A 23,861-nucleotide genomic window follows, 5' to 3' on the forward strand; every position below is an offset into this window, starting at 1 on the left:
TAGGGTCTGAAGGCGACAGACTTCCTCCGTGCAACATGGCTGCATGCAAGTTATGAAGGTGGTATCTTAGCAAACTCGTAGAACTGCTGAACTTAAACGTAGTACCGCAGAGTTTACATTGGGCGTCTTTGCCATCATTCATTAATTTGGAAAGCTCCCACACTCCGCTCCGTTTTGACCGCCTCAACTTTGTGTCGGGTCTCTCGCCGCCCGCAAGAATCTCGTGTTACGTTCAATTAGGCCTACGTCCTGTGGAAAACTGTCTTAGATTGCAATGTTCAATTAGCCGACAATTAATTTAATTTAATCGAGTAAATTCTTATTCTTAACGGCAATTAATCAATAGTCGATTAACTGTTTACATCCCTAGCACTCACCATTATCCTGTTCTTGTTTTAATAACAACAACATATCCATATTTGATTAAATGCAGATATCCACTGACTACATACAGTCTTTGTAGTGTGACTACTTTACAGTATTCTATTCCAACAATTCCTTTCCTTGACCCAACATTTTTACTCCCTAAATCCTGATTGCAAGATTTCTTTTTTGTCATCGAAGGTTCTATATTTTAGTATTTTGTAAGATTCGATCAACTCAGCATCATTTTCAATTATTGCTCAAGCAGCTCAATCCTTCTCATTTGGCTGCATGGCTGCTGTGTTGCCTCCAGCCGTTGAACAGGTGGGAGGGGCTTTACACGGCTTGGTATTAATGCAATTTGCAGGACATTTTTTCACAATATCAGTATGTGTGCCACAGAGCAGAAGCAAGAAGCCACTGAGCATGTGTTTTCACATCTTAACAACCCACTGTGAGTTTTCTCCTTGGCCACACTTTTATTATGGTCACTGAACCTCTGAAGGCTTGTGCAGAGTGGCTCCAGGAGTCAGTCAGCTGTGGTATTCACATCCTTCAATTAAGTCTCCGTCAACTCCAGGAACCATGTTCCAACGGGGAACTTCTACTTTGTGGCATACTGGTGCCTGCTTCATTTTTTTTCTTTTTACACAGTCTGTGCAAACATACAGAAGGGAGATTCTGTGTGCTTTGGCATAATTCAATATACAGCCCAACTGTGACTTGGCATACATGTTATTATAGTCTTCCCTTTTGCTATATGGGCAAATTGCAACATAAAGAGCAATCAATAAACTGACAGGAAGTCTTTTAAAAAAAACTCAGCTGCCACTTTACATGTGGAAACCATGTATTACCAACACCAAATGGATTTTTTTTTTTTTTTTTGCCATTTCATGCTTTATTTCCAACACACTTTAAGGGAACTTTCACACCTATAGTGTGAAGTTGCATTTTTTATTTGGTTCTGTTTGCGCTGCACTTTGTCAAACGCCAACCTATGTAAATGGCCTGTATTTATATAGTGCTTTTCTAGTCTTAACGACTACTCAAAGCGCTTTTACATTGTACAGGAACAATTCACACACGCATTTAGACACTGTGGCCGAGGCTGCCATACAAGGTGCCACCTGCTCATCAGATTAACATTTGCGCACATTTACACTCCGATGGCGCAGTATCAGGAGCAATTCAGGGTTCACTGTCTTGCCCAAGGACACTGCGACATGGGACTGCAGGGCCAGGGATCAAACCACCAACCTTATGATTGGTAGGCGACCGCTCTGCCACCGGAGCCACAGCTCTAAACAAATGTCACACGGTCAAAACGATTGTTTGTTTATTGGACTGAATGTTCGAGTGAAACTCGCCGACACTTCTGGTCTCAAATGTATAACGTCTCGGGTTTTCTGGTTCTGCTTTAGTGTTTATTATATTTTAGAAGAAGGTGAACTCTGTGAGCTGCTGACAGACAGCGAGTGAAGGAGAGGGCGGCCCTGATGAAAGAAATATTATGATGTGTTGTCACACAGACGACCAACCATGTGTGCTCAGAATAACTTATTGATCTGAAAGTTATCATTTCTTAAATCAGATTTTGCATGCTAGCAAATGCCCTTTTGTTACCTAAAGTGAACTGAAATCTAGTGCACTTGGAGGCAAACTGAGACCCCCGTTTTCAAGCGTCTGAGCCCCGATAGCAGGGGGAGGGGTTGGACAGAGCCCCGAGGAGATGCTACTTTCAATTCTTGCTAGCTTTTCAACCTTACCAACCCTGCCTTCAACGGATGTCAAAGAAAAAGACACCATTGTTCAACAAGTCAAATTGAAATGACTGTATATCCACGTATCCCTGTCCAAAATAAAGCTAATCTGTAGTAATCCAAACGGCTCCCTGAAGCCGGTTTCTCATATGAACTCCGGACAATGTCCAAGGAATCAGCGACAGTAGATTGTCAAATCCTCCGTTTGGTTCAGACATTAGGACATGATGTGGATTACACTGCGGCCACAGAACCGTTTGTAATTTGGTAATAAACAACCGAGTTTCTTGTCTGATGATTTTGGCGTCGGCCCTTACAGACAGAACAGACAATTTACTTGTGCGTCTTCGTGTAAATCACCCATCTTCTTTTTCACCCTCGGATGTTTGTTTTCTTCCCGTTCTTACAGCCGCACGTCCAATGTCATGAACACGCCCAACCTGCTCGCTGTAAATTCTCACAGTCAATATGACATTACACAGACTTTGTACTCGGGAGCTGGAAGGGTAAAGACCCTTTAATGTCCAGTCCAACTGATTGGGACATTTGCGTTCTCACATCACAACTCTTGTGTCTAGATACATTCAGGGTTGCAGTGCATGTGTGAAAGGGGCTTTAGATCAGCTCTATGGTCTGATGGGTGTCACTGTTCATTTTGCACTGCGTTAACGTTTACAATTAGAGAGGAACACCCTGTCAGCGGCAGGTTAACAGCTGTGTTTTGTAATTGAAAAGCCTAAAAATACTGAATTCATTCCCTTATGGCAATATATTCAGACACAGACACCACTGTGTAGACTAATGCAGTGCAAAATAAAGAATCCGGGTTGTCAGGCCATGGATAATGAAAACTAGCTTGAAAAAACGAGTGAACGATGTACCAATAACTGACTGATTAGTAGTGAACCCGGGTCCACTGAAGGGGCTCTGATAAGAACCAAACAATTGTGACTTCTTAATTATCCACAGTATGTGGATGCATGGATGGATGTGGTTCCAAAATGATTTAAAGTACTAGGAAATACATGCTGTCAGGATACAAAATTAACTTTTTTGTCCTCCAACCCAATTGCTACTGAATGCTCCTCAAAAGATAACCATTGTTTTTTCGCTAGTGGGTGAAGAAAATCTACCAGCCACTTACATATTTTATTAGCATTTGGCTGGTAGACAGTGCAAATTTTGGACACTGCATGCTGTATAACTAAGTTACAGATAAACGATAAACATTAAATCCCAAATTAAATAGACATTTTGTGTATCTGTATCCATATCCTTTATTATTATTGGCAAATGGGCTAACAGTTACCAAAAAAAACGAATCAGACATGCTCTGTAAACAGATAGTATAACCATGACTATAAACTGCCGCCTGCTCGCAGAGCTGCTTAGATTTAATGTAATTTTGTTTTGATTGTTTCACTGTTAAATAAATTTATTTGAATGAAAGTGTCACTGAACCGTGGCCAGACACCATGGCGTCTGTGCTCTGTTAGATTTCAACAGAATCCTCGTGTATATTCCAGCGTGATTTATTGAGTCAGTTTAGCACGTAGTTTCATCACCACATCTGAAGTTCCTTTCTCTTTAACTACAGCGAGCAGGATGATTACAGAACACCTTTCTCTCTTTTACAAATGTCAACACTCAGAAGTCAGCCTTCTCAGATCCTAGCGCCGGTTAACCAGAAGAAAATTCGCAAACACTACACTTTTACTGTCTCTTTATTGGTAAGCAATGGAGCAGCAGTTGTGGTGTAAAATGTTACTTAGCATCTTTATTTTTGCTTTCAAAGTGAATCACTGTTTTACAGCTGTGGTGGGGATAATTAAAAGGCTTCTTGTTCATGACAAACATTTTCCAGGGCTTCATTTAAAGAGTGAACATTTCACACCTGATTACCATCCAGTGTTTATTTTCCACCTGCTCTGCATTAGAGCCCGACCGATAAAGGATTTTTAAGGCCGATATTCATACAAATATTTGGTGATTTAAAAATCCGATATTCCGATATATCGGCCGATATATATATTTAAAAAAACAAACAGATTTCCCTAACATTAGTTATTTGTAGTTATTTATGAGTCCTCACTAAAATAATGATAATGCAGTTTAAAAATAAACTTTTGTTTTATTGTCGCAACAGAACAGAGGAACATCAAAATATATTAAAGTTCTGATAAATAAAATGTATAAGAAAACTTAAGATATGAAACTTAAAGGGTTAAACACGAGTGTAGCCAACAGGGACATTGTAGAGCGCCCTCTGGTGGACAAACTATACAACGCCAACACTCAGAACATGGTTGAAGGGGGTTTCGTCCGTTTTTATTTTATTTTTTAAATATTCATTTATCGGCCATTATAAATGCCGATACCGATACTTTGGAAAAAGTCTAATATCGGCCGATAATATCGTCCCGCCGATATATCGGTCGGGCTCTACTCTGCATATGTCTTGACGCCTCGCCTTTAGCCTATGTGTTGGTGTTTGTGTTGCAGGTTGGTTAAAGATGCCCCCTGGGATGAAGTTCCTTTGGCGCACTCTTTGGTCGGGTTCGCCACCGCTTACGACTTCCTGTACGAGTACTTGAACAAGGGCCAGCAGGAGCGATTCCTCCAGGTGATCGGCAACGCGTCCCGCCTGATGTACGAGAAGTCCTACGTCCGAGGCTGGGGGTTCCAGTACCTGCACAACCACCAGCCCACCAACTGCGTGGCGTTGCTCACAGGAAGCCTGGTGTACATGACCCAAGGTTAGCGGATCAGGAGTCATGTCTTTGTAATGTGTTTTTAGAGCAGGGCCGGAGCCAGACGTTGTAAACATCCGGGGTTGAGCCCAGACCTAGGGGTCCGGGGGGGCATGCTTCATTTATGGCAGCTACATGCATTATTTTTCAAGCCATTTGATTATCGAAAGCCTAAAAATTTGCAAATCATTTGGGCAAAGCATAGACAGTAGTTGCCAAGGAAAGAATCATCTTGTAGAGCTACATCCTGTTTTTTTGGATGTAGCTCTTCATCTTTCGGAAACCAGAACACAAGCAATTTGAGGATGACTTTTTTTCATTCCTGGCACCTTAAAAGAGGCAAGAATTATCTAATGTTATTATTTTACAGTTACATAAGATTGGTAGGGTTAGATTTTGGTGTAAACTGCATTACTAATCTTGAAACGAAGGTGATATTTCCCCAGTAATGGCTCCATTGATTTGACAGCCAGTCTGAGAGGAAATGACACAAAGTTGAAGTTATTTTAAAAACCTCAAAGATTCTGGGCTTTTGAGAAAACATTCGTGGCTGGAGCCCCAGGAGCACCCGCCCTGGCCCAGAGCCTAAAGATGAGCACGTTGGTCAGTTTGTACTGTGTGTCAACACTTTGGTCCAGAGCAGGAAACCTTTACAACCAGGGGCTAAGATTGGGATGAGATTTGGTAGAGAGAGTTTCACATCCACCAAAGGAGGATTGGGGAATATGAATATCCCCTTGTATTTCCTTTATATCTTCAATCAAAAACTGTTAATCATCGGCTCTGACATGAAACGACAAACGATTTCTTCCTTCTCTCAGCAGCTCTGTGTGCAGCTTTAGAAACCTGCTTTACTTTGCTCAGCATTAACAAGCTTCAACTCAACTAAAGGAATTTCATTAGTCTGGTTTTAGTCTCACATGGTCTTGAGGCTGATTCAGAGGATTTACACCCGACTAAGGTACTGTTGTAAAGGGATTACAGTAAAAAATTTCATTTTCTACATAGTACTCCAGATTTTGAAATATTAAATATTAGGGCTGGGACGATATACTTTTATCCCGATTCGATTCTTTCCCGATACATGGGTGCTGATTGGATTTGTATTGGGATTTCCATTTATTGTGATTCTAGAAGTATTATGTATTGCGATTTTCTTTTCCTTCTTGAACAAAATCAAAAGTTGAATAAACACTTCTAGAGACAATATATCATGAGACATTTCTAAAAACTGATTATTTTCTAAGAAGAATGAACATCACATGTCAGCCAGTCTGACATTTATTTACTTTGTAAAGAAGAACATAACAGACTTTCTGCTGTCTGTTTTACTGGAAACAGATATGATGTAGTCACTGTTGGCGGTACCGTATAAACAGGAAATATTTAGTTGAATCATTGGTTAAAAGAAAAAAAAAGGATTCTAGGGAAAATAATCGATTTAAAAAAATAGATTTTCAATTTTCCCTACCCCTATGAAATATTGGTTTAGAACTGTAGCTCACAATAATTGTAGCTTTATTTTAGAAATACTCATTCCCATCTGTACCTCCAGATACTTTATCAGCATGTTTTGCTAATTCTGCAGCAACTCTTTAAAGAGACTTGGTGGCAGATGTAGCAACCTTTCGGGACCACATTAGAAGAGTCGTTGCTATGGTACCTTGGTAGTGGCTGATGGGGATCCAAATAAATAGAAAATGAGTGTGTCTCCCTTGAAGAGAGTTGCTCAGTGAATGTGAAGTCATGTTTGCTCACTGTGGCTCTCTGAGGCTTTTTTTTAATAGTTTAATATGAATGTTTAACATTTATTATCATATCATATGATATCATATGAATAGTTGTTGATTCATTTTCCATCGATCATCTAATGAATGAACTCATTATTTCCACTCTAAAGGTTACTTTAACTTCATTTTGTTAAAACACTAACCCAAACACAAACATGAGTAAAATGATTCATTGTTTATCATATGAATAGTTTTCATAGATTCATTTTCTATCCATCATACTAATCCTTAGTGACGGTTCTGCAGATGAGCTTTTCCACATTGTGCATTCAGGTCCGGGCCTTATTCTCGGCAGCATTTCCTTTGTGAGATCCGACATGATTGTGTCTTTTTGCACCAATGTAATGCACTACATATTGAAAGTGGCAGCAGAGAAAGGTCTTCAGAAGGTAACTGCCTGCAGTGCAGCTTGCTTTGCATACAGGGATCTTGTTTCTGGTAGAAAAGATCCAGCCCTGATGTGAACTAAATGATGGCTGGCTTACAGAGAGCCGCTGTGGTCTCAGTGGTTTGATCTGAGGCTTTTTGTAGAGGGCAACAACCGGCGCAACGCTCTGTGGACAATCAGGAGAGTTATGGCCTGATTAGTCTCGCATTGCCAGACCTTCCTCCACAGCGCCGCTAAGGAGGGTCTGGCTAGTCCACACAGCATTCCGGGATGGGAGAAAAACGTGCTCTGGTTTATTGGCATTTCTTTAAACCACTCACAATCGTCTTGGGCGGCTCTATATAACTTATTTAGGTGGAACATGTGTACGTTCAAAAGTAGTTTTAGTCGTGTAATAGAAAACTCAGATTGGACAGATAGTCTAGCTAGCTGTCTGGATTAGAGATGCACCGATAGACTGGCCGGTGACCGGAATTGGCTGGTTTTCACGTGCTCGACCATGACCGGTGACTGGCAGGTCAGTCTGACATATGCCGATTTCATGCCAGGGGACACCAGTTGTTGCGCTATGACCATTAATTGCACTTTATTATGTTGTTCTATGCTCTATTGCACATGTTTTGTATGTCTTGTTATGACATTTTGATATTTTTCAAATATTTTAATAAAGAAGTTCATGTTTCAAGTTAAAGTACATGGGATCTTAGAAAATCTATTTCTTTTTTTTTAATGTGGTATCGAAATCGGCATCGAGAATCGTGTTATTTTACTGGCATTGGCACCGACTACTGAATTTTTGGTATCTTGACACCCCTAATGGAATGGACCTGTTTTGGCTTCAGTTCATTTTGTGTTGAGCTCAGGAAAAAGGGAGTTTGCTGCAGCTCAGCCAGTTACCTGCTCTGTTTTTTACGACGGTTTGATTTGTTAACAGTGTGCTTCACAGCAGCCCTCATGTGGAGATGATAGTTAATACCTAGCAGGGGTAAGAACAATAGCTTCTTAGAAGATTGCTCACACATAATGTATTTGCAATACTCTCATTTAACTGCTTCATTTAGCAGTCTCACTCAAGTGTCTGGCCGAACATTGTGCAGAGGCCTGACTGCATTCCATTTTCGTATATGTATCATTTATTTCCTGTGCAAAGGGATGACATTACGTCCAAATATTATTCCACCAAGATACCTGTGTATAAATGGAAAGTTTCCAGTAAGCACTACCAGAAGGAATAACTAGCTCTGTCTTCTTCTTTATTGGTTATCTGACACAAGCTTTAGGCCCCATTGCTGACTTTTTAGACAAGGTGTTATTATTGTGCCCTAAAATAACATGCTATTACAAATATCAATTCATGTGCCACTCACTGAAATTAGAAATATGCATGCTGTCTGTGAGAGCAGTGACAGACTTTGGTGTAGATAAGCACATAGGAAGGAGCAGCACATTCCAGATACGGGTGTTTGCTTGTTGGTGCATGAAGCTGAAAGTTCAATTGGACAGCGCTGTGCAGTTTACCCACAGTTCATAGTAAACCCCACCTCCCCTGTCTGTCACATCCTTCCCACCGGCCAGCCACAGAGTCATGCCTAAACGGCCTACACACGATCTGCGGTAAAACCGCTCTGCGCTGGCCGTTCCATTGTTACAAATGTAGCATTTAGCTCAATTAGCTACTCCCCCAAACTCCTGGCTCCTCTCCTTTCCTCTATCACTGCTTTTCATTTGAAGCGCAACCCTTTACCACATCACCTGAATGCACCTCCCCCACAATTGAGCAGTCAGACTGAAACATAGTATTTCATTATTGACTCGGTCCTGCCCCTGATATAAAACAGATGAGAAAACAAATGGCCAGCACCGTGGTCAGTTCTACACAAGATGCTTGCCGTGTGCTCTGATGTGCAGACAAACTGAAGGCGGAGCCGAGACCTCTTGACCTTTCACATTCCTGTGGACATAATGTGTGCTGAGGGAGGGATGTGGGTGTCCAGAGCCAGCACCCTGGCTAACAGCATGGGAGACAGTCGGGTCTGACAGCAGCATTATCCCCTCTGCTAGTCATTAGGCAAGCTAGCCACATCATTAGACTGGGGGGAAATTAGAGCTGAGAGTTACTGTACACTAAGTGCATGTATGATGGAGTTTGTCTGGTATGTGTTTTTCCTTTTAATGTGGTGATGATTCTCTCTTTTTATTTCTCCTTTCTTGTTAACGTGTTTGGTGTTTCAGTAATTGTAATCATATGTTCAGCACTGTGTCATCATTTTCCTTGGATTTTGTGTTGTGTTGGTGACATTGGAGTTTCAGTACATGGTACTTCCTTTTTTTTTGTTCAGTTATGGTGACTGACATTGCTCCTGCTAACTGGCCACTTTCAATTCTGTTTTTTTATTTTTATATTTTTATTTAAATAACAAGCTGCTGATGCTACTGCTGAAAATCAAAAATGCATACTCTATAGTTGTGTTTTCATGCACCTATTTTTTGGTGCATTTTGAAGCATGGCACTAGAAAAGCTGGATGGAAACGGCAACATTTTGATAAAACTTCCTCAGTTGTGCTGAAAGGTTTTCCCGCTCTTTTGAGGTGGTTTTTATCTTTGTGGAAAAAGAGTTGATGCTCTAAAAGCATCAACAGAGAACCCAAAAGGTAAAAGAATAGGAAGGGCGTTCCACAGAGTCAGAGCAACCACTTCAAAGGCACGGGCACTTTTAGTTTTTAATCGAGTGCGAGGGACAATCAGTAACCCTGGTCAGAAGATCTCAGTGACCTACTGGTAATTTAAGGATGGAGCAGCTCAGAGATCTACACATGGTGCCTGACCATGCAGGGCTCTATATGTCAGAACAAGAACCTTAAAATGAATCCAGAACTTGATAGGAAACCCCTGTAAAGAGGGTAAGATAGGAGTGATGGGAGTCGTCCTGCTGGACCTGGTCAACGGCTGTGCAACAGCAATCTGGATAGGATTGGGCATCGAGAAACAGTTCCAACTTGGAATCATTGCAACGATTCCGATGAAAAAACGATTCCATTGGAATCGTTTGGAAAATTTGGTTTTGAATCCGATCCTCGGTTCCAAATTTGACATGCGGAAATCTTGGCTTCCATAGCGGCCACCAATGGCTTGTTGTGTTGTGTGGCTTTATTTCACGTTGAAAAAGCCCTGTGAAACTGTAAATCACCATTGAGTCAAAATAAAATGTTCCTCTTATCTGTGAAATAAGCATGTGACCCGTTTCAACTCCACCCCTCAAAGAATCGTAAGCAAGAATTGATCAAATCCAGAATCGAAAGGAGGAATCGGAATTGGAATCAGAATTGTTGAAATCAAAACGGTGCACAACACTAAATCTGGACCAGTTGTAGATGGTCCACAGTTCAGTTAACTTGAACCCGATTGTTTCTCAGGCTGTGGTAGTCCAGGGCACTGACAAAGTTGTGTGTGTTTTTCCCAGAAAGCTTTTAATAAGAATTAAATATGTTTTTACTTTTGAGGAAAGTACTGAAGAGTCTGAAAGTGCGGCCCTGGACTGTGTGAAGCTCTGTTTGTGCAAATATGTTTTTTGTGCATGCCAAGAGTTCCTGTTTGATGGTAAATACCTGCTCTGTGTAGACCAGCCCCAAAACCAAACAGTGTTGGGGACGACTCCAGTGGGCGGGTTCTGGTCAGTTACCGGCGATGGCCCCAGGATTTCTCAACCAACTGTAGCTGGAGTGTTTATGTGGTCACTCGTTCTCATAGTAAAGGCTATGTGTGTGATCTGGTGTGTGTCAGAGAGTATACACGCTGTGGTGTGCCATAGCGGAGTCATGCTTTCCATCCCCACAGCTAAAGGTGTGTGTGGAAGGTTTCTCCAGGTAACAAACTAAGACGTTGTTTGCTGGAATGCTGTGTTTCATTCATTCCATTAGTGACATAACACACACACACACACACACACTCTAAAATACTACAAAACACGGGGCCCGAGTCACTTTGTAATGCAGGCTCTCTCATTTTAAGTCCTGTTGCATATATATTCTCAATAAGTGAAGCACTTTCATGAAAAAGAGGATTACTTCACAGTAGAAATCTATTATTGGCCCGAATACGTGTCTGTAGTGATTGTAGGCCAGGGCACTTTTAAGGAAGTTTTTAGTGAGAAAATAGTTTTGTACGTATGTATGTAAAAATAGCTCTTTTAATCTGATTAAATATATCCACATAGAAACAATGTAGTTCCCTTTTGTTCCAAAAATGTAATTCTCCTTTCCCACACGGACAATACAGAAGTGTTCTGTCTAAAGATAGCTGAACTTAAAGTGTTTGGGGCATTTCCCATCCTCCTGTTCCTGTAGCTGTACTTTGGAGCAGTCTTGGGCAACATTGTCTTATTTAACCTGCATTACAAATTACATTTACTGCTTGACACTTTTTAAAGAATGTGGTTGTGTTTAGTTAGTGTGATTTCTGGCACAGATTAACAGTTTTAGATAGAAACTGCATGTGCTTTTTCTGCTATTGCCTTTTATTGTTATATTAGTCACCGTTTTGTAAAGTTATCAAAAGCTTATCTGGACCAAATGATGTGCAAATGTGGATCTTGAATAACTGTGTAAAATTTCACAGGAATCTGCCATCATTAACTAAAGACTGCTAAAAAAAAAGTCGAAAACACTGCGGTATGTGCAGTATATGGGCAAAAACTGAACAAAAACAGAAATGTTGGTGCAACCCTTTAATAATTGAGGGACAGGGGATCTGAGACTGTATTTACTAGGGGTGGGGTTGGGGGGGGAATTGAAAATCATATGTATGGTGATTACGATTTTTACAATCACTTCTTTCCCCTAGAATCAATATTTTTTATTTCTTTATTTTTTTACCAATTATTGACCTAAATATGTCCTGTTTATATGGTTCCGCCGACGGCGACTACATCATATCTGTTTCTAGCAACACAGAGCGAAAGCAGGAAAAAGCAGAAAGTCCATGTTATCTTCTTGTTTACAAGGCAAATAAATGTCAGACTGACTGGCTGACATGTGATGTACATTCTTCTTAGAAAATAATCTGTTTTTAGAAATGTCTTATGATATATTGTCTCTAGAAGTGTTTTATTCAACCTCTGATTTTGTTCAAGAAGGAAAAGTAAATCGCAATACTCAGTACTATTGAATCGCAATACTTGTGGGGCCCTAGTTTAACGATCTAAGCGCACGAAGCGTTATTAACTTGAGGTTTTTGTTGGTCAATGGCGCGATCACTTCCTGCTGCCTCAAAATAGCAATACTCCCAGAATGCACCTGAACACACCTTCCTGTAAGACCAGCACGCCCAGAATGCACCTGAACACACCTCCCTGTAAGACCAGCATGCCCAGAATGCACCTGAACACACCTCCCTGTAAGACCAGCACGCCCAGAATGCACCTGAACACACCTCCCTGTAAGACCAGCACGCCCATGGGCCACAGATGGACGCAGGTGCATTTGCTATTTAAATGACGTGGACGGGAAACTGACAACTGCGTCGGTCTTAAACTAGCAAAGAAACTTGCGTCGGGCTTTGCGCTGTGCTACGCCGGATGCAAGATAAGACCCGTGATGTGCATTATTTTTAGAAAAGTCAGTTTTTAGAAATGTCTCATTATATATTGTCTTTAGAAGTGTATTATTCAACTTTAACTTTTAACTTTAACTTTTTGTTAAAGAGGGAAAAGAAAATTGCAATACAAATCCAATCGGCACCCATGTTTCGAATCCAGCCCTAGTATTTACCCTGTGAAACCTTCTCCACTTCCTGTGTTCCAGGTTACCTCCAGGAGGCCTACCTGTGGACCAAGCAGGTCCTGTCCATCATGGAGAAGTCCATGGTCCTTCTGCAGGATGTGACGGATGGCTCCCTGTATGAAGGAGTGGCCTACGGGACTTACACCACCCGCTCTCTGTTCCAGTACATGTTCCTGGTGCAGCGCCACTTTGCCATCAGCCACTTCGACCACCCCTGGCTGCTGAAACACTTTGCCTTCCTGTACAGGACCATCCTGCCAGGTAACTGTCACTTCACCTGTCTTAGCCAGCACAGTTTACTTTCTGAAAAGCTGTGAAATGTATGCGATACCATTTTCACTGCGATGGATGTATTAAGCCCGTGGTTCCCATCCTTTTTGATCCGAGGTACCCCCACAGTCCTCAAGTACCCTGTCATCGATTCCTAATGTATGTTCCAAATGTAAAGCTGTTATATAAATTATATAAAAGTAATTTTTTTCATACAATTATGGTCATTCATCTGTACAAACAGAGTACACATATGAACAATTATTTTTTCCACTGGCTCATAAATACTGCCTTAAGTAAAAACTAAATAAGTATAAAAAGTAAATACAAATGCCACATTGTTAGTCAGTTTGGTCAGCAATCATGCTAATGCTAGCCTACTAGGCTACTGCTACGTAGAGTGAAGCCGAATGCTTTAACCATTTATCTTTTAACGTTACTATAACCTTACTCATTTTAGCTAATCAACTGTTCAGTCATTACTTTTGGCTACGGTTAAACTTCTGTGCTAGATGGCTAACTAGTTTTCACACACTCTTACATAACTGCAACATGTAGTGTTCAGGTGTTACAGTTGACTTAATAATTATATGTGGATATATTCTTTTAATCAAATCATAATGTATATGTTTTCAAATGAGTGGAGCTATTCTTCAATCTTTCTACGTACCCCCTGCAGAAGTACTCCCTGGTTGGGAATCAGTGTATAGAGCCACTCCATACAAGGAAAATATATGATAACACTGTTGAATATCGCAAAAACAATATTACTTGCGACAAATAAACAGATACTAAAATGTACTCATTTTTGCATTTCTGCTGCTTTCAGTATTCTGATAAAATACAACAATTGTTGATTTTAAAGATAATTTTTGGGGGCTTTTCCCCCTTTATTAGATAGTGACAGTGGATAGACAGGGGATGACACGCAGCAGAGGGCAGCAGGTCGGATTCGAACCCGCGCCGCTGCAAAGGACTCAGCCTAGGTGGGGCGCACGCTCTTACTGGGTGAGCTAGAGGCCACCCCACAATTGTTGACTTTAAAACAAATGAAAGATAATCATTTACAACATTCCTTTATTGAACAAATTGAACATTGATTTGAATATAAAAGGCACCACTAAAAAAAAGAATGAATGAATGTTTTCTACTGATATTTTCTTTCAAATAACACAAACAATCTCTGAGTGTCTTTCACGGTATGTGTATTGCGGCAGTTAATATTGCGATAAAAATCGATATAGTGTGCAGCCCTAAAAGCCACCCAAATATAGAACAGGTCAACAATCTGTGAGTAAAGGTTGACTTAGCTATGAGTGGCTGACACATCAGGTTAGTCCTTATGAGAATGCTCTATTCCAAAAGTTGGATATATTAGATTAGACTGAAAATAACGTTGGAGAGTAGCTTCTCCTCTGAGCCAATATGGGGTATGCATGCGTGTAGTTATTACCTTCCTGGATGCCTTTCAAAGCTGAGCGGAGTTCTGCAGGGATATGTGGTGTCCTGGAAGTTTGGTCTGCAGGTCAGGGGGAGGGCAGCAGCCGAGGAGGGGGCCCCTAGGTCAGCCTCGGACATTTCACAGCCCCCTGCCAACAGTTTGTGTGTTGTGGCTGAGCAGCACTGCTGCACTCATAAAGCACCTCTAATTAGCTCAGCCAGGAGAGTCTTGGATCTGGATCCACAGTAGCAGCATGAGTGAGCTGAGAGAGGCTAAAGACTTGAGTGTCAGCATTACAAGGTGTGTTTCCAGCCATCTGTTTTGATGCACATTTTTTATGTGCACATATAACTTCGAAAAAAGTGTTTTTACGCTTGGCTGAGGTGGAAAAGTTTGTTTCGATAAAAGCAAAATGCAATGGAAACAGATTTAGCGAATAAATGATGACGTAAATGAAGCATATGCAGTGTTAGACACACAGACATCAGCCCTCTTCTAGCAACTCAAATTCAGCCATCACAAACCTGCAGACCCCCCCAGCTCTGTTCGGAGTAAAGGTATGGCCCCTCCACACAAAAAACACTTAGGTTGTTTGAATTTCTTTAAACCAATCACAATCGTCTTGGGCGGCACTAAACTCCGGTAGCAGCGACAGTGTATCTGCAAATTGGTCTTTGGAAGGAACTTGATTTGGTGGAACCCTTGTACCCCGCAAAAGAAAACGCCACAGACATAATTTTATTTATTATGAAGTTAACTGTTGACACAATACAGTAACATGAGCTATTTAAACCTCATTGGCTCTTACTAGTGTATCGTCGTGTGTACTTCTTCCACAGCAATCCCACCAATCAGTCCCAAAACCTCCCAGTTAGAGAGGAAATGACCTAAACATATTCTTTATGAATCTTAACAATCATTCCCTGAAAGAACCACGCAGGCCTGCCTTGTCGCACCATCCAAATCATTTTCAAAACTTGACATTTTCAGCCAATAGCTTGCTAGCTCAAAGTTTTGCAGGGCGAGGGACATCCGGCAGAAGATCCAGCGGCGACAGATGTTCCAGCGATTATCCGTTACATGAATTGTCGTCGATCCACACTACGGTTCTACTGGTGCTCTTTAGATTACATCATCTTGTTGCTAGCGATGCATCGATCCGACTTTTTCAGTCCCAATACTGATACCGATGCCAGAGCTTTGTGTATCTGTCGATCCCCGATACCGATCCAATTAATAAGACTAAAGGCACCACACCTTCCTAACAAAATAACAAAATAACATAGATGTAATGTATTGAATTCTTATTTATTTGTTATTTCAAAAACAATTGTGCATTCAAATCGAAAATATATATGTAATCAAACTTCTTAAAATAAATTTAAATAAATAACAGTAATGGGCCACCTTTATATAGGTTTATAATGGCTTATTCTACTATCAGGAGTACATAGAATATCACAAAAACATGTTAATGTCATCATGTTTACTAAAAGCTTTGATTACTAAAGGGTTGGCTTGGCTCCACGACATTTTACAATAACTTTATATTAAGGAGAATCCATGAAACAGTTACAGAAGCTAAACTATTTTTATTGTGCAAACTGCAAAGTAGTAAAATAAACTAAAATCGAATGAATACACATACAAACAACTGTAACATAGTTTACCTTTCAAAACTAAATAGTTGTAAGCTAGTTGTATAAATACTACCTTGGCCACAGGTCAGTTAGGTTGTTGTAGTGTGGTTGTAGTGGGCGACTGAATGTAGCTCCGCTGTCAGCCTCCTTCACTGTTTGAATAACGTTAGCAGGTTGGCGGACGTATTTCAGCGAGGCGAGACATCTTAAATCCAGAGTTTTAATCATTGCTCTGAACCCGTCTCTCTCAACGGTCTGTAGCGGGACCGGAGGTGGATTGCGTTCATAACCTTGCTCTGCTGCATGCTTGAAGTGACATGTCTTTAACGTTAGCACAGTAACATTAGCACGGACGATAACGTTAGCACGGCCGAGTAACGTTAGAGCGACGGGCAACAACAGTGGCTAAATTTTTAGAAACAAAAAACTTGGGAACAACAGACGGCTCCTCTCTTGAGCACACGTTGTTCTGGTGTATCTAGGGTCTTTCTTCATCCTCTAGCTAACTTTCTTCTCGGTTCTTGAATGTGCAGTAGCGAACGGAGCCTCTCCCAGCTTAACAGACTGTTATGCTACCTGGCTAGCTAGCAGCTATAATGTTACCCAGCATGCCGTTGGGCGGTAGGGCTGTGCTCGATTGAAGAAATTCTTAGTCGACTAACACTCATTCAATTGTATCGACTAATCGATTAGTTGATTTAATCGACAGATCTGTAAGTCATGCAAAAGCACCACTTTAATTCTTGTGTTTACCAGAGATGTGCTCGTACGTTTCTTGGAAATAAGTCATTCAGCATGAAAAAAGCATCAAACATGACTAATCGACTAAAGAAATCTAAGTTGACTAAGACCAAAACAACCAATTAGTCGACTAATTGACTAAGAGGGAGTAGCCCTATTGGGCGGTTTGTAAATGTAAAAGTATTAGTGTTAGAAACTGTTTAAGTCACAAATTGTTATATTCTATGGTGTTTTATCCTTTTAAAGAGAGTTAGTTGTGGGTTATTAATTGTTGCGTTATAAAGTTACTACCATGAGTGAGAAGGGTACGAAGTTAACAGGGGTTCCAGTGCTGCGACGGAGGAAAAAAAAAAAAAAGATCCTAATATCGGATCGGTGCACCCCTACTTGTTGCGCCCTCTTATTCTGCAGTGGTATAACCGTACGTACACACCGCCGCCGACTTGAGCTGCAAAGAAGCTCTGGCCGCCCTGTCAAAAAGTACGGGGAAGCTGTTTGACGCTTTGGCCGCTCTGACGTAGCAGCATTCTTCGATCACGTTCAACACACGATTGAAGACAAAGCACAAGCAGCCACTGCACGGCCAGTACACTGACACTAGAAACCTTTTATAAATTGCATATATAATGAAAGAATTTGTATTGTTTGTTGGTCGCAGCGGTGTCTGTTAGCAGTTAGCTCGCTCGTTAGCCGCTGAACCGCAGCAGAATGCAGGCAGAGCGAGCAGCCGCCAGCTGTTGATCCGTGCAGGACTTCACCGTGAGCGGACTGTTTAGAGACCATGTGATGGCAGGTAACGTTAACTGGTCCTTTTACGCAAACAACGTCATGTCATAAATGATAGGGGAACCCAGCAACGGCGATTATCAGATTTTCCTCCATTTTCATGGAACTAATGTCTTGGTAGGAACAAACGTTTACATCGTATGTTTCTCCGGAATCAGCCAGCGCGAAGGACGTCTATATTTCGATTGGTTGCTGCCGTTTGCCGCTGCTTGCCGCTGAACCGCGTCATAGCTCATTACCATAAAGTTGACCAAAGTTCAACTTTCTGATTGACGCTCTGGACGCTCAAAACGCCCAAAACGCGACGCCGACAGATTTGACGCTGCTTGCAGCTGAGAGAAGCCAGCTTCCATTGAAAATGAATGACTTCCGGTATCTTTAGAAGCTCAAATCGGCGGCGGTGTGTACGTACAGTAATGGTTTTCTGACTGAAGAATCGGCGCCACCCAATGCTTATCTCGATGAACCAACTCTTAATATTAGCATAACGGTAGTGGATGGAAACAAGAATTCAGTCGTATTTTCTTTTGCCGATTTCCTTATAATTGCGATACATTTAGATGAAAACCTGACAACAGAAAAGAGTTCAAATATCAGCCTTGGTAGCCGAAAGGTTACAGCGCATGCTCTCTTTCCCCCCGTTTCCTATCTGCCTCTTCACTCAAAACCATTCAATAAAAATGCACAAGAACACATAACAGTCAGTGTTAATGCCTGAAAGGAGTCAAAGTGTCAGCTGTATGATATAGTAGTGGAACTGAAAAATCAGATGATGTTCAAGCACGGAAAAGAGATGAAACGCCAGTTGTGAGGGACAAAAGGAGTAATAAGTGGAAGTGTGGAAATAAATGACTGTCAGGTCAAGTGTCAGTTGAAGTGAAAGTAGTGTCTCTTTAACTTTAAGCACTGAAAGGAGCTGAAGTGTCAGTTGGATGATTGCTCCCCTATCGCTGTCCATGTGTGTTGGGATGCTTGTGTGTTGGCATGAAGAGCGGTACGTACATAGTTAAAGAGCCCTGAAAGGAGTTGAAGTGTCAGTTGAATTCTAAGCAGTGAGTGGAACGTGTCAGTTGGTCGCTGTCCTCTCACTGCATGTGTCTGTGTGTTTGTGTTAACATCATAGATCCAAGACAGTATTAAACGTTAGCATTTCTCTTCATTCCGACTTGATCATTGCAGATAATCCATGCCTAACCTGCGATCGCATTAGCTCAATTCCTGTAATTACTATCTTGAAGAATTTGTTTATTGTTTAGCCATGCTTATAGGGATATCGAAAAGAGACTTCACTTAACCAAGTGTTTCTGTTTCTGCAATTTTTGTTTATGATTGTTGTTGGTTGACAAATGATTGACTGTGATTACATGCTGTAGTTAGGATAGCTGGTTTCTAAGAACCCTCTGACCGCCAGAGTGCAAGGCTTGCCTTACATAATTGCAGACAACAAAACAGTATGAACCATTTGTGCCTGGTTTGGGACTGAGCTGGGTCACAGCAGACGGGACTGAGGTTCACGCTGGGTGGGCACTTTTGTTTCAGATCCGTTATCACAGGCCAAATATTTTGTACTGAGCAGTGTGCGGTAGTGTGCTGGAATTTACAAAGAACCAACGTATCGTTTGAAGTGATATTTTCATGCATTGTTGGCACTATAAACTTCAACATCAGTCAACGTCAGCATTTTATTTGTCATGTTTGCCCTAGATTTATGATACTTAAATATTTCTGCATGACAACACTGAAGTTGTCCTCTGTGTCTTCACCGTCTCATCAGGATTTCAGCGGACTGTAGCCATTGCAGATTCCAACTACAACTGGTTCTACGGGCCGGAGAGCCAGCTGGTCTTCTTGGACCGCTATGTGTTACGTAATGGCAGTGGAAACTGGCTGGCAGAGCTGATTCATCAGAACAGGGTGATGGAGGGGCCAGGGCAGGCTGGGAAAGGCCAGCGGTGGTGTACTCTCCACACAGAGTTCATCTGGTGAGCTGCTGAATTTTTATAATACAAAGGAAAGTTATTTTTTCTGTTTAGAGCAACTGTATTATTAAAGGGGATATTCATCCAAAAACCCCTCTGTCTAAAGTAAAGTACCTTGTATTTTTTGCATACGTACTTCGCATTTTGTGCAACATTTCTTATATCTGATGACTTTGCCTTGGTCGAGATATTTGAATCTAGGGCTGCACCTAGTGATTATTTTATGATTGATTAATTAATTGAATGGTAAATTATTTTTTGATTAGTCATTTAAAATCTAGAAAATTTCAGAAAAAAGAAAAGAAAAATAGGGATCACAATTTCCCAGACCCCATCCCGATGTCTAGAAATTGTATCTGTTCAACAGTCAAAAACAAACCCAAAGATTTTATGAAAGAAAACGGAAAAGCAGCAAATCCTCTGTAACCGGCCAGTGCTTGTCATTTTCCTTGAAATGACATCATCGATTCTCGACAAATTGATTACCTGACTAATTGTCTCAGCTGTATTAGAATCCTCTGAAGACTGGAAGCAAAAGAAAACGGCTTGCCTTGCCCTCTGTTCAAAGTATAAAGAATCCTCCTACCAACACATCTAAGGCTTACTACCTAACATGCTGTATATCCTTTGTTTAATACGTACAAAAAACAAAATGTAAAAACTACAAATTACCACAATGTTGCAAACTGCACTACAGGGTGTGGCGTGGTGGAACTTTTTCTTGGCCCTGCCAGTGACCTCATAGTGATGATAAAGTCACTGGCCTGGCCAAGACACAATTCCAGCACTTAAGTCCCTGTACAACTACAATTTGGGGTTTTTACGTTTTGGTTTTCTACAGACAAAGCAGACTAGCTGCTTCCAGTCCGTAGGTTAAGCTATGCTAATCGCCTGCTGACTCTAGCGTATTGTTTAGCCGACAGACACGAGAGTGGTATTGGTCTTGATATCTACTAATGATCTGAACTGTTCCTTGAAAGCAGCAGCGTCACAGCTGTTTCCTTAGGGTCGCCAAAAGGCATTCTGTGAAAACAAAGGGAATCACATATGTACGTAAATAAAGCAGGTTGATAAAAAGTAGGTACACACAAGTGTAAATTGCAATATGTCATCACAAAATAACCTCTGGAAAACTGATAGGAATTTCCATCAGTGGTTGCTTTTGATTATTGATGCCCTTATTGGTATGTTATCCATCTGATATCCCTCCTCTCGTGGTATTCTGCAGGTATGACCCAGGACTGTTTCCAAAGCCTCCGTCAGATTTCGGAACGTCCCAACTCCACTACTTTGAGGACTGGGGCGTGGTGACGTACGGCAGCGCTTTGCCCGCAGACACCAACCGCACCTTCCTCTCCTTCAAGTCAGGGAAGCTGGGGGGGCGCGCCATCTTCGACATCGTTCACAGGAACAAGTACAAGGAGTGGATCAAAGGGTGGAGGAACTTTAACGCCGGCCACGAGCACCCGGATCAGAACACTTTCACCTTTGCGCCCAATGGTGTCTCATTCATCACCGAGGCACTGTACGGACCCAAGTACACTCTGCTGAACAATGCTGTGTTGTTTCGCTCTGCCGTCTCAGGGAGTTGCTTTAAGCCGTGGGCTGGACAGGTTACGGAAGCCTGTGATTCCAAGTGGCTGAAGTACAAGGTGGGGCTGGCGGCGGACGCCCAGGGCAGAGTGGAAGCCGCCATGGAGAGACAGGGAATGGTCTTCATCCGTGGTGAGGGCCATTCGGCTTATAATCCAGAGCTGAAGATCAGAAACTTCCAGAGAAACCTGCTCCTTCTTCACCCACAGCTCCTGCTCCTGGTGGACCACATCCACCTGGATCCAGACAGCCCAACCAGAGCCATGACAGCCTTCTTCCACAACACGGAACTCCCATTCCAGGGTACAAAGGTGGACGGTGTTCACGGAGCGTTTGTATCACACGGTGAGGATCGATATAAGATGTTCTGGATGGATGACACAGGCTACAGTAACAAAGGAGTGGTTGGTTACTGGAATTACCCTCGAGGGTACCCGTACAATGGCTCCAACTATGTGAACGTCACAATGCCATTGAGGTACCCGCACACCAGGGTGGCCTACATTTTCTTTGGACCAGGCGTGGACGTGCAGAGCTTCAGCTTGCGTGGCGACGACCAAAGAGTGGATATTTATCTGGCCACCAAGGATCACACCTACACTATCTACCTGCTGACCGGAGAGGTCAGCAGCAAGCCTCTGTTCGCCATGGTGCTGCTGGACAACAAAAAGATCGTGTTCGAGAAGGGGGCGGCGACGGCGGATGACAGCTCGCCCGAGGAGGTAGAGGAATACGTCAACGTGATGGAGGACAACCTCCAGCACGTCAAGCCCGTCTTCCAGCAGATGGAGAGACACATCCTCGGGCGGGTTCTCAACACCGCCAGCTTCCGTAAGAGTGCGGAGCGCCTCCTCCAGTTCTCCGACAAGAAGAAGACAGAAGAGGTCATCGAGAAGATGTTTGCCATGTCCAAGAAACAGGGCAAGGGTAAAGGGGGGAAGAGAGTGAACCTTGGGGAGAAGCTTTCGGAGAGTCTACCTGACATTTTTGCACAGATCGAGGTGAATGAGAAAAAGGTAAGACAGAGGACTTCAAAGCGTACATACGAGGACAGTCCGGAGGAGGGAGAGGGAGAGTCGCGGGCCTTTATGGATTATACAGACGGACGCAAAAACAGAAAGGGGGCCTTTGTCAAGGGCCGCAAATTCAACGAGGTTCACATGGTGGCCACAGCAGGCAGCGAGGGTCTCAACAGCACCGCCTCCTACATCCGACTCTTCCTGCTCCTGAACACCGCCACCTTCTTCCTGCTGCTGGCCGTCTTACTGACTCGCTTCCAGAGAGGTCGGAGTTTGCACACGCAGAGATGTTTCTACACCATCCTCCTGATCGACTGCTTCATCTTACTGTACCTGTACTCCTCCTGCTCTCACACGCAGTGTTAACGCCAGGAGCGAGCCAGGGGGCGTCCAACTGCAGGTAGGGCTGGGTACCAAATTCAGTACTTTTTAGGCAGCGACCAAATTGCCTCTTTAGTTTCGAGTATCGGAAAATGCCTCGCCATTCGCACCCAATTACAACACCTAAGGAGTAAATCTCATCAGCGTCAGGGAGCCAATAAGCACGCACATGCTTCTACCAAGATCTAATAACACTTGTGATTGGCTGTCTAACGTTACACGTCGTAGAGACACGCAGGAAAAACTCTACGTTACACAGAGACGGCTCAGGTAGTCAGAGCTGGAACATATATAAAAAGGTTTGTGCCGTAATGTGTAATTGTGTGTAAATGTGTAAATTTGGTAACGAAAAAAGTATTGTTTAGGAACCAGTACCAAAGTCACAGTATTGGCATTGGTACCAGTATCGAAGATTTTTGAACGCTACCCAGCCCTAACTAAAGATCCATCGAGCTGTTGTTCTGCACCCCCACACCTCAGTCTGAGCCACATCTTAGAACACAGTATTAGGGACACTTTTAGAAAATAAAAAAAAATCGGTGATTTCCAGGATAGAAAATACAATTTTGAAAAAGTTGCAATATTTCAACGATGGAACAAAGTCATAATGTTATGAGATTCTTGTATGTGCTTGTGTCGTAGTCTGGTCCAGTCTGTCAGACGAGGGATGTGAATGTTATCAAGTTATTGGTTTATATCTATAAGCGTAGATTTTAGGACACAGAATAAAATGAAAAATGTAGCAGGATATTATGTTGTAAAATGACAATCTTATCTCCTAATATAACCTTTTCTAGAAATGATGACTTCTCCTAATTTTATGACTTTTTCCCCCAAAAAACTACTTACATAGATTAGTTTTATTTCCTCAATATGAATTTTCTTCTCATAATACAGTATTATGATTTTTATTGCCTGAATTTTGACTTTTATTTTTGTAGTTTTATGACTTTTTCATTTTCAGTTCATTTTCACAATATTGTGATTTTGGTTCTCATAATATCTCTTTCTAGAGATTACAACTTCACTCTCCTAATATGACTTCTTCTATTTTATTTATATAGCCCAAAATCATAAATTTGCCTTAGGGGGCTTCAGGATATTATTCTATAAACTTTATTCTCATAATGTTATGACTTTTTCTAGAAATTCCAACCGTATTCTCATAAAATTCTGAGT

At 41.9% G+C, this 23,861-nt stretch overlaps 1 protein-coding gene across 3 annotated transcripts in view; it reads left to right on the plus strand.

Annotated features, from left to right (window-relative positions):
* Nucleotides 1-23,861, plus strand: part of dse (dermatan sulfate epimerase) — a 30,683-nt gene extending 6,822 nt beyond the window's left edge. For 2 of the 3 annotated variants that reach the window (XM_039782473.1, XM_039782475.1), the window contains 4 exons: nt 4,629-4,882; nt 12,854-13,093; nt 19,485-19,692; nt 20,918-23,861. In XM_039782473.1, the coding sequence (XP_039638407.1) occupies nt 4,629-4,882; nt 12,854-13,093; nt 19,485-19,692; nt 20,918-22,667 (2,452 nt within the window). In that variant the 3' untranslated portion in view covers nt 22,668-23,861. The remainder of the gene's footprint in view (nt 1-4,628; nt 4,883-12,853; nt 13,094-19,484; nt 19,693-20,917) is intronic. The other variant, XM_039782474.1, reaches the window with a different exon arrangement.

Source organism: Perca fluviatilis, chromosome 18, assembly GCF_010015445.1.
Source record: "Perca fluviatilis chromosome 18, GENO_Pfluv_1.0, whole genome shotgun sequence".
Taxonomy (NCBI): Eukaryota; Metazoa; Chordata; class Actinopteri; order Perciformes; family Percidae; genus Perca; species Perca fluviatilis.